This window comes from Ruditapes philippinarum, unplaced genomic scaffold (assembly GCF_026571515.1).
Source record: "Ruditapes philippinarum isolate M1 unplaced genomic scaffold, ASM2657151v2 ctg4820_1_1_1_1, whole genome shotgun sequence".
NCBI lineage: Eukaryota > Metazoa > Mollusca > Bivalvia > Venerida > Veneridae > Ruditapes > Ruditapes philippinarum.
In genome coordinates, this window is record NW_026854378.1 from 138,297 (window position 1) to 149,456 (window position 11,160).

General features: G+C 31.8%; 1 protein-coding gene across 1 annotated transcript; it reads left to right on the plus strand.

The window, feature by feature from the left end:
- The first annotated feature begins 866 nt into the window (after positions 1 to 866).
- On the plus strand, positions 867 to 10,241 carry LOC132740000 (integrin beta-like protein A). Its single transcript, XM_060727851.1, has 14 exons — positions 867 to 1,037; positions 1,379 to 1,492; positions 1,843 to 1,976; positions 3,528 to 3,668; positions 3,943 to 4,078; positions 4,411 to 4,560; positions 4,761 to 4,909; positions 5,210 to 5,371; positions 5,741 to 5,781; positions 6,548 to 6,667; positions 7,542 to 7,655; positions 8,083 to 8,196; positions 8,991 to 9,142; positions 9,269 to 10,241. The coding sequence occupies exons 1-14, from the start codon at positions 924 to 926 to the stop codon at positions 9,752 to 9,754; spliced, it is 2,127 nt and encodes a 708-aa protein (XP_060583834.1). The 5' UTR covers positions 867 to 923; the 3' UTR covers positions 9,755 to 10,241.
- Positions 10,242 to 11,160: the final 919 nt, after the last annotated feature.

Consider the following 11,160-nt stretch of genomic DNA (forward strand, 5'->3'; position numbering starts at 1 on the left):
ACTAATGTGACAAGACAGACCAACTAAATTTATAAAAAGGAAACATCAATATATGTTCAAACCTTTCTATGTTTGCGTTTAGAAAAAAGTAAAAAGTCGAGCGTTGCCCCCGCCCGGCGGTGGCTCTTGTTATTTCTAATTGTTGTTTGTTTGCTTGTTTGTTTTGTAGACCTCAATTACTTTGTGACTTGCTGTAGACTTTTTACTTTTTGATCAGGTGATTAACCATATTTGTGAAACGATCCCAGCTCATGTGATATGCTTTTATTCATAATCAAAATAAAATTCTTCATTTGGTAAATTTTAAAAGTTGCCGATTTACATATTTTTCTTTATACAAGAACCAAATTAGCAGATGGAAATGGAAGAAAATGTTTTCCTGTTTGTGGCATTTATATTCCTTTCTAAAACGTGTTAATATAAATAAGAAAACAATGCATATATAATATCATTCCACAGTTGTGCCTCGACAGAAAGCATGTTGTCTTAATTTGTAATTATTTAACGTAACGTAGTTTTGATTGGTCCGCTTGTACCCAATTTCCCCCCATTAAATGCTTTGTAATGTGATTGGTCACTGAGGTCGGAGGTCAATATTATTTTCTGACGAAAACCGTTGACATTATGGGTCTTATGATATAGCAATTTATTCAATATATAAGGTGTATGATGTATTTACTATATATAAATTAAATGCTTATTAAGAAAATCGTGACATGGGAAAGTGCTAAACCTTTTGAACAGACCTTACTTTTCACAGGTACTCCTGCAATCATTTTTCATGTTAGCTTATCTTCGCTCAAACAAACACAATCTATAAAACGGCTTTCTTCCGCATCAGATATTATTTAAATCTGATCCCGCTTACAAAGTTTTTTGATTTAGGTAGTACAGAAGTTTTATACCAGAGCACCAAACTGATTATGCCTGTTACACGCATTTTTTGCTTCATTTTTCTCGTTTTATTCCGTTTGTCTTCAGCAAATCATTTTCGTGGCGGAACAATAAGTTGGAGTTCCACCGGAAAACCGAATGAGGTAATAATTTATTGTTAAAACAATTAAATTTGTTTTTCACTGTTTCACGTTTGTTCTTCTTCACTTGAGAGCTTGAGTAGTTAGGCAATAAGATAATGAATAGCATATGAAATGTTAACATGTTGTATGAATTTAGATATGACAGTTAATAATTCAAATGACATTATCAAAACCTTCAAGCGTATTTTCGTTTCTCTTTTTATTAGAATGTAAGAATGCAAAAGGTTGTACATATATTCGGAACAAATGCTTTGTAAGTCAAGCACCCATGTAAGAAAATAATACCATTCCTACCGTTTGTTTTTGAGTAAATCTTTACATTTATTATCAATTATTTAAAGGTTGAGTTCACATTTAAACTTGGTTGGATTCTCGGTCGGGGGCCAGGATGTAATGAAAATTTGATTGGAAAATATGTGAATGATTCAAATAATGGGGAGTGGGTTTGCTCAAAGGTAAGTTTCCTTAACATTTATTTCCTACAGTATTTGTAGTTAGCCATAATTACGAATGCCTCGTTCGGCAAAAAAAGAAAAAAAAGAAGAAAAAAAAGCAACAAAAAAAAAAAGAACAATAAAAAACACCATGTTTAAAGATTAAATTTTATTCTTTTCTTTTCACTTTAGTTCTGTTTCTTTCAAAGATTAAGCACAATTCAAACATTAATCTGTCGCTAATTTAGAAAATGTTTCGCAAGAAAAAGATATTTTATACAGCTATATATATCAAACACGTAAATGCCGCTAGAGTTTAGGAACATGAGACATTATAATGTGGAACAAAAGTATTAATCCTATTTCAACAGGGATGTGAACCAACTAATGACAAGTTGTCTGATGTATACTATTATTGTACGGCGGCTAGCAAGGCACAGAACTGGGAGCAAGGAGAAAACAGCTTTAAATATACATTTCCAAACCAGGGACCGTTCACTGTCGAGTAATTACTACTTGTTTCATAGCAATATCTTTAAGCATTATTTGAAATACTTTTACGTGCTTCATAGTACTAAAACAACTTTGTTTTTTAAAGAAAAGAATCGTTACATTTATAATGTATTAGTTCAAGATTAGCAAAAGAAAGAAAGAGCCATGTCAACATGGCCATCCCCCGCCGAATGTGTTTGCTCATTGGAAGAATGTTTATGTAGTAGAGCAAAATAATTCAATTTTAAGAGGTCTTTTGGTAATGAAACCTGATGGCTGAAGTGATTACAGATTTGAAACCTATATGAATACTGATGGCTGAAAATAACAAAAGGCAATAACTGAAAAATAATGCCGGATAGGATATCATTCTTGTGTGCTGAACTCTCTTCTCAATGAGATAAATACACCAATGAAGTTTCAAATTGTACATCCAACACTTTTTCAGATAAGCTCCGGACAAAATAGTATAAAAAGAGCAAACTAGGGCAATAACTCAAAAATTATATCGGGAAGAGTTATCATTCTTACGCACATCATTCCTCCTCAATAAGATCTACCCACCTATTAAGTCTCATGTTGACATCTCAAACACTTTTGAGTTACGTCTACTCAGGTAAAAATTAAATATGAAAAATAAATAAAGGGCAATATCTAAAAAAATGAAAAATATGAAAGGTAGAGCTATCATTCTTGTGCACTGCACACCTCTTGATTGGGATCTATCCACCTATGAAGTTTCATGTTGATATCTCAAAGGCTTTTTGAGTTATACTCTGGATAATATTTATTTTGAAAAATAACAAAGAGCAATAACTCGAAAATAACGCGAAGTAGAGTTATCATTCTTGTGCACTGCACTCCTCCTCAATGAGATCTATCCACAAATGAAGTTTTAAGTTGATATCTCAAAAACATTTTGAGATAAGCTCAGGACAAAATAGTATGAAAAAGAACAAAGGGCAATAACTCAAAACTTATATAGGGAAGAGTTATAATTCTTGCGCACAGCATTCCTCTTCAATAAAATTTATCCACCTTTGACGTTTCATGTTGACATCTCAAACATCTTTCTCCACTCAGGGGAAAAATTAAGTATGAAAAATAACAAAGGGCAATAACACAAAAAATATGAAAAGGAAAGTTATCATTCGTGTACAAGGCACACCTCCTGAGTGAGATCTATCCGCCTGTGAAGTTTCATGTTGATATCTCGAAGGATTTTGAGTGATGCTCTTGACAAAAATTAATTAACAAAGGGCAATAACTCAAAGGTTATGCAGGGTAGCCTCATCATTCTTGTGCACTGCACTTGTCCTTAATAAGATCTATCCACATTCGAAGTTTCAAGTTGATTACTCAAATACTTTGTAAGATATACTCCGGACAAAAATGTCGGACTGAAGGACGGACGGAAGGACGGACGGACGAATACTATTTCTTTCGGCGAGGGATAACAACCAGTACGTTTACATTGTATCACCTTTATTCCGTGATATTGTCATGATCATGAATACGGCTCTATTACTCCATTTTATATATTATTTGCTGACCTATCAAACAGGTTTGCTGGTGGAAATTGGATTACACTTAGCTATGGTGACGGTGACGCTTGGAATATATCTACTGTTGTAGACCTACGTTCCAGAAACGACACAGGAAGACCAAACATGAGCCCTGTAGCGTCTGGAAAACCAGTTTATAGGCGAGAATTCTAATAATTTATACAATTTCAGACTAATATTTAAGATAAGAGAATGGTATTTACACGTTTTCAATTTCACACGCATGGAAATACACTTATGTCCAGTTATGTTTCTTTGACACATAATATCACAATGAAACATTTAATAAGAAGCTTACTGATGTAATGAAATATGATACAAGACTCATTCACATTGCTTAATCTTCTGTATTTTTCTCTTATTTGCCAAAACTTATGATACAATACCAAAATATTTTGCGTCTTCACCATTTAGTATGAAGTACGGCTGTACAAATACCATAAAGTTACCGGTGATGGATCAAGATGGTGACAAAATAACATGCAGGTGGTCGGTAGGCGACGAATGTGCCTCTGTTTGTAAATCTTTGCCGTTTGCGATGATTGATCCTGTAAGAGTGTAACAACAATTCGTCATTATCCTTATACATCGTTCAATAATCATCTCAAAAGTAGCTATTATTTAATTTATTTTGTTTTCTGTTAAATCATATAAATTATAAAAAGGCGTTAGGGGAAATAAGCTGTTGCCCAGAATCGAAGAGATTGGTCATTTAAGATTAAAATTAAGTTACTTTCTGAGACAATATATCAACGTCTATTAAACGTTGTTATTCAATATTCTTCATTTAAATGACTTTTCTCAGTTTTAAGTTTTTGAATTGTTGCGTTTTTAAAGTTATAACTGCTTTTGTGTATCATGGATATTTTAATTTTATTACAGGACACGTGCTCTTTAACAGTTTCTGCAAAACACACTCGAAACGGTTGGTTCGCTGTTGCGATAACAATAGAAGATTCACCAAATCAGGCCTTATCCCTCAATGGTTCAGTTTTGACGGAAGATGATGTCATTTCTAGTGTACCTATGCAGGTATTAAATTGTAAAAAGGGCAATTGTTCAAGAGATTAACATTTCGAGATTGACAGTAAGAAAATTTAAATTGTATTGAAACTTAAATATCATTTAAATTTTGACAACACATTCTTATAAAATTCAAGTAGTATTGAATTATTGCTTGATTTAAGTTGTTCATAATGTACACAACTATTGTCATATGAATCACCTTTCAGTTCTTAATAAACACCCCGGACATACCATCAAGATCGTGTTCTGATAAACCTGTATTTGTGACGCCAACACCTCCGGAAAACCAACTGTATATTCTTACGCCTGGTGAAAAGCTTACAATAACCTGCTATGCTACATCAAAGGGTACAAGGTCAGTAAACCGGAAACGTGTTTTGCAACAAATTATCTAAAAATCTTTAATTTAACACGCTCCTGATTGTTTTTTAAAGATATTATTTATAGAAGAGGAATAAAAGTTATATAGCATAATCCTTAATTTGATCTAGTTTTATTAACAATAATTTGAAAGAATAAATAAATTGCTTGAAAAATAAACACAAAAAACTACTTTTCTTGAAAAAATAGAAGACAATGAGATAGTATTTCCTATAAGAGATATTTTTATTACACACTCTTTGTTATTTTTCTTTCGATTTTGTTTCGAAAACAGAATAACATCGTTTGAGCTTACAGCACCACCTGGCGTAAGAAAGTCTTCAATTCAGTCCGTTCCCGGACGCCCAAATGTTTACAAAATCGTAGTTACGTGGGTACCAAAACAGGAAAATAAAGGACAACACGCTCTTTGTATCGAGGCAACTGATTATTTCGGGTTTGTTTGTTTTGCTTTATACAAAGCAACAACACATTTTGCATAATCAAATAAATCTTATTTTTACATAGAATGATTCCTGAATACAGTATCAATCTCGTGAAATCCTTTGACAGAAATAGCTAATAAGCGTTCCTTTTCAACTCAATTTGGTAATCAATTATTAATTGAGACATTATTTTTATGCTGAATAAATCCTAAACAATCTACATGTAGTTTGATATATTGCCATAAGGGTTTACATATACCATCTCCGCACCGTGTGATCCTTTTTTAAATCGTTTTTTCTTAATAATGATATTAAAAAAATAACGAGATTTAAAAGATATCGATGTTAATAAGCTGGTCATAGTATATTTCTTTATACAGGATTAGCAGCGACTCGCATTGTTTGAAAGTTGTTGCATGGGGTAAGTTTATCATAATGTTATCTACCACGAAGTCGTGTGAATTATTCGAATTGACTAGTTTTAAATCAAGTACTTGTATCTTCTATTAAATTGTTATATTCAATTCAAAGTGACACTATCCTCATTGTTTCGTTGTCAGGTTGAATTGAATTAGATGTATATCCCTAAAAATGACTGTTTTTATTGAGATTGACACACAAACATTTGATATACATTTGTGAAATTGTTAATAATGACACATTTATCTCAAACGATTGACTTTTAATATAGAATGACAAACAATAGATAATAAGACATGCTAAAGAATATAATTCTTTGAGAATATATAAATATATAGTACAAAAAAGACTTCTCCAATCGTTTCATCAAACGAAAGCGTAAATGATATATTATGGAAGATATTTATAGAAATTTCCATGTGCTACATGGATTATTGAATATTCACTAAATTAGAATATGCAATTGGAAATAGTTACGGCAAAATGTAAATGAATTTTTACTATAACCTGTACCACATTAACAGTTGGATGAGATGGTCATAGTGTTACCCAAAACATTTCATTACATCAACCTAACATAACGTTTATATTTATCATTCAAAATGTTCGAATGACAAACAAACATAACGGGGAGGGGGAATTGAAAATAAAAATGTTAAACATGTATATATTTTCATATATCTATTTAATACAAAACAATGTGTCGAAATTTAGATAATCTAAATCTTAGAGAAAATGAAGTATGATATGATATTTTTCCTTTGAAGATATTGATCCATGTAAAAGCAGCCCCTGTCAAAATGGAGGCAATTGTACAAGAACGGGATTTACTGACAATTTTGTATGTACATGTGTCCCTGGATACACGGACTTGCTTTGTCAAACAGGTATGGTTTTACAGCTGATACTTATATACTTATAATAATGAAACACATTTTTGACAAATACAAGCAGAATATTGTTATAATAATTTGCTCCAATATGTTCAAACTTGTATTTATTCTGTAATGGTAAAATTATATAACAAACGCGTTCGTATGGATATTTGTATTCATACTTTAGCTTCAGAATGTTTCAATGACTTCATACCGTTTTAGAAGAGAGTTTTATCCGTTGTGTTGATACAATCAAGTGAGACGTAACACATGAATGTGTGTGTGTGTTTGAAGCCATAATGTTATCTATAAGGTTCTTTTACTTGCATGATCCATTAAAAAATATCTACATGTTTCAAATTAACAAAGCAAGATAAATAGCATATTCTCAAGTATTGTACAATATAAAGTACATTCTAACACGACCCGCATTTTTCCCTATTGAACATAGAAGAACCGAAAGTGTGTGTTATTATGCTATAAAATCACTGTTTGACGTTCTATATTTAGACATGTGACGTAATCATTATACACGTGACGTAACCACTAAAAATGTGACGCGCTGACAATAAGTAAGGACACAAATCAGGCGCAATTAAGCTAATTATAATGTACGGCAGCATTTAGTTGTTGATGTCGTGTTAGAATCGAAATAATATATCCAAATCGGTGAATTTATTGCTTGATAACATCACTGTTTGTCGTTCGGATGCGCATCATTATATCACACGGGCTACGCCCTCGTGATATAATTCCCCGCATCCGAACTCCAAACAGTGATGTTATTGAGCAATAAAATCACAGTTTGGGATATATTATTTCTTAAACAACGCATAACTATATGCCTGCCAAAACTAAAGTCACATGTTCTTGTCATTTTCAACAGATATAAATGAATGTGCTAGTGACCCGTGTCTGAATAATGGCACGTGTTTCGACTTGATCAACGAATTCTTCTGTGGTTGTGTCGCTGGCTTTACGGGATTGCAGTGCGAAACCGGTAAATATTTTATTAACAATAAACAACGTTTTCATTAAAAATTGTCATGTCTTTGTCTAAGCTGCTTGAATATGTTTCTATGGTTACTTTAAATGATTTAAACTGATATTTTGAAAACGATCTGAAGCGGCATACTTAACATTACTTATGGACCTTTCAATAAAACATATTTTAATATAATGTTTATGTTATTATGTCATGATATCAGTGGATTATAATTAAATTCTGCTCAAGCAATATCTTAACAGAAGTCCTGCATCACATACTTAGGATTTGTTTCTAAAAGTACAAAAGTACAGTTTTATTAAAAGTCTTCTTTCCCTTAAATAACGTTGTGAAGTAATATAGAGAATTTCGATCATTATTTCAATCATGCACTTATAAATGTGATTACCATAGGTTATACATTTAACTTTTTTATCTTTAGAAATCAATGAATGTTCTAACATGAGTTGTTTAAACGGTGGTACATGCGAGGATCTCATTGGAAAAGGTGTCTGTCATTGCTTACCAAGCTTCACAGGAAAATTATGCCAGACAGGTTACATGATTACTATATTGATTTAAATTACGAATCATTTTTTAACATTTCTAAGTTAAAATGTTTAGTAAGAAGTTGTTTTATACATCGAATATTGAAGCACATTTCTATCAATGGTTTTAAATGGAGAAAGAGAAACATCACGACTCTATGTATTTTGTTTTTCGCTAGCAGTGGCAAAAATGTTAAATGTTTTACACGTTACCTGGTTTGATGCTTTGTCTTTCTTATACAATTATACAATAAAAAGTAGAACTCCGCTTATGTTACAAATGAATGCTTTAAACATAAGATTTGAAAATCGTTTATAGATCCGTGTCACTAAAGGGATCACAATATGCAAAGGATTTTGAGAAATATATTGATAGTAAAATCTTTAACAAGCTTTTGTGCGACAATGAGCCAGAATTGAGTTAAAAATGTTGTGTTTGAATGGTTTTTATTTCAATGTAATTTTGCCGAGTTAATAAAAGAATTATTTGTATAAAACATGAATGAGTGGATGATCTGAAACTTTGCACATATTAAAGACAAGTCTAAAAAATAACAATGTTATGCCAAACCATCTCAGTGAAATCCTTTATTTGTTTATATTGAAACCCGTCCTGATCACCACTTAGAGTAGTTTATTAACTTTCAAATATGGATAATATTTATAACATTCACAGATGATTAAACTGTTTTATTCCATTGTGTAAGCACTTGTAGATTTTAGCATTACATATCTTACAACGGTCATCGTCACTCGTAAAATGTGAACCTTCTAATTAATATGTTAAATTCTCTTATTGCAGGGATAGATTTCTGCAAGTCCTTACCTTGCCTTAACGATGGGACATGTTACAGTAATTTAACAGGTTATACATGTTCTTGTGTGGATGATTGGCATGGAACAAATTGTGCATTTAGAGACGAGCCAGCCAATAATACTAGCATATTGTTAATGGTAAATATGTTTTACTTGTATTTTGTATGATTGCACTTAAATTTGGTATTGCAAGTATTCAGAAAATAAATTTATGAAATTTTACACTTAAATATGATTTCAAGCACGCCTAACTTAACATTTCAGGCAAATGAACATATGCATTACTCAGACTGCAAATGTCTCCTTGGAAATGAACGCCGACAAATATGCTACCCATACAATCAACGGAAGGGGATTGGCTTTGGCATTCTTGGAGTGGTCTTAGGTATTTCAACAAGCGTGTTGTTATACATTCTCTTCGAGGGAGTGTTTGGAAAAGGTTTAACCTGCCTTCAAGACGTATATCACAAAACACCGGCACGACCAAAACTGAATACATCAGCCTACCCAGATATATTCAACCGTTATAATGACAACTGTAAATCGAATGAAGCTGTGAATGATTATAAGTTTGAGGAGAAGAACTGTGGCCATATTACTAACACATTTCTGTCACGAGGAACATACCACAGTCGTCACTGTTGGGCATGTAGGGAGAAAATAGAACAAGCTAACAATCCTGCTCCTGCTCCCACTCACACATTTCTTAGGAAATATTCTGGTCTGAAAAGGATACTAAAAAAGGAATAAATAATATAACTATGTTTTGTGTGAAGTATATATAATTATTTTAGTATTTTTTTCTCAACTTTTCTTGTGTAGCTATGCTAGTGTAATTGACTTATAAGTGTTTGTTATAATAGAAAATGTCTTCATATATCTGCCTCCCCATTGTAAAGAGTATTAAGCAATCGACTTTTTTTCTTTATCCTTTAATCATTGATAATTATTATGTATTATGTAGATAAATATAAATTCAGGATTGTTCAGTATTTGAATACATTCACAAGCACCAGTAATATTGATAATGTCGTTATATTCGTCTTAATTGCATTATTTCCTTCAATCATTAAGTCGTTTTTTTTCATCTCCAACACATTTAGTGTACTTTATATACACGCATACCGTTTTCATTCCACATTCAATTTTAATCAATTAAGAATATACGAACTGATAAAAAACTTGTGTATGCTATATTCTGTAAGATATACCCATGCTGCAAACAAATAACGTTAGATAGCAGAAATAAAGAATATTGATAGAATATTGTTGTACCCTTTATAACATAGGAAATCCTTGCTGGTAATATCTATATTGAATAAAAAAGTTAATCGTTTTGATTGACGTAACGGTAAGATAAAGAGAGTAGCTAGTGTTACATCATTTTAACGTGTACAAGTATAAATATCTTTTTATACGCAATTAATGTTCAGAATAATAGTGTTGTGTTATTAAGCCCACCTTTCCCCACAAAATTGTTGATAAACATTTTAGGGAAATAAGTGAAATAAAAATCAGAATGTCGAAATATTTATATATATATTTGGTTATTGAAATTATTGATTAATTACATTATAATCATATTATGTTATTATTGTTCAACAATGCTATTTATAAAGTTTATTTACAATTTATATATAAGGTGTATGATGTATTTACTATGTATAAATTAAATGCTTATTAAGAAAATCGTGACATGGGAAAGTGCTAAACCTTTTGAACAGACCTTACTTTTCACAGGTACTCCTGCAATCATTTGTCATGTTAGCTTATCTTCGCTCAAACAAACACAATCTATAAAACGGCTTTCTTCCGCATCAGATATTATTTAAATCTGATCCCGCTTACAAAGTTTTTTGATTTAGGTAGTACAGGGGTTTTATACCAGAGCACCAAACTGATTATGCCTGTTACACGCATTTTTTGCTTCATTTTTCTCGTTTTATTCCGTTTGTCTTCAGCAAATCATTTTCCGTGGCGGAACAATAAGTTGGAGTTCCACCGGAAAACCGAATGAGGTAATAATTTATTGTTAAAACAATTAAATTTGTTTTTCACTGTTTCACGTTTGTTTCTTCTTCACTTGAGAGCTTGAGTAGTGTTGGCAATAAGAATATGAATAGCATATGAAATGTTAAACATTTGTTATGAATTTA

Excerpts from the sequence above, each read along its gene's own strand:
- LOC132740000 (XM_060727851.1), top strand. The coding sequence starts at position 924 with ATGCCTGTTACACGCATTTTTTGCTTCATTTTTCTCGTTTTATTCCGT. Across the intron at positions 1,977-3,527 it reads CAGGGACCGTTCACTGTCGA|GTTTGCTGGTGGAAATTGGA; the intron begins GTAATTACTACT and ends CCTATCAAACAG. Across the intron at positions 4,079-4,410 it reads CGTTTGCGATGATTGATCCT|GACACGTGCTCTTTAACAGT; the intron begins GTAAGAGTGTAA and ends ATTTTATTACAG.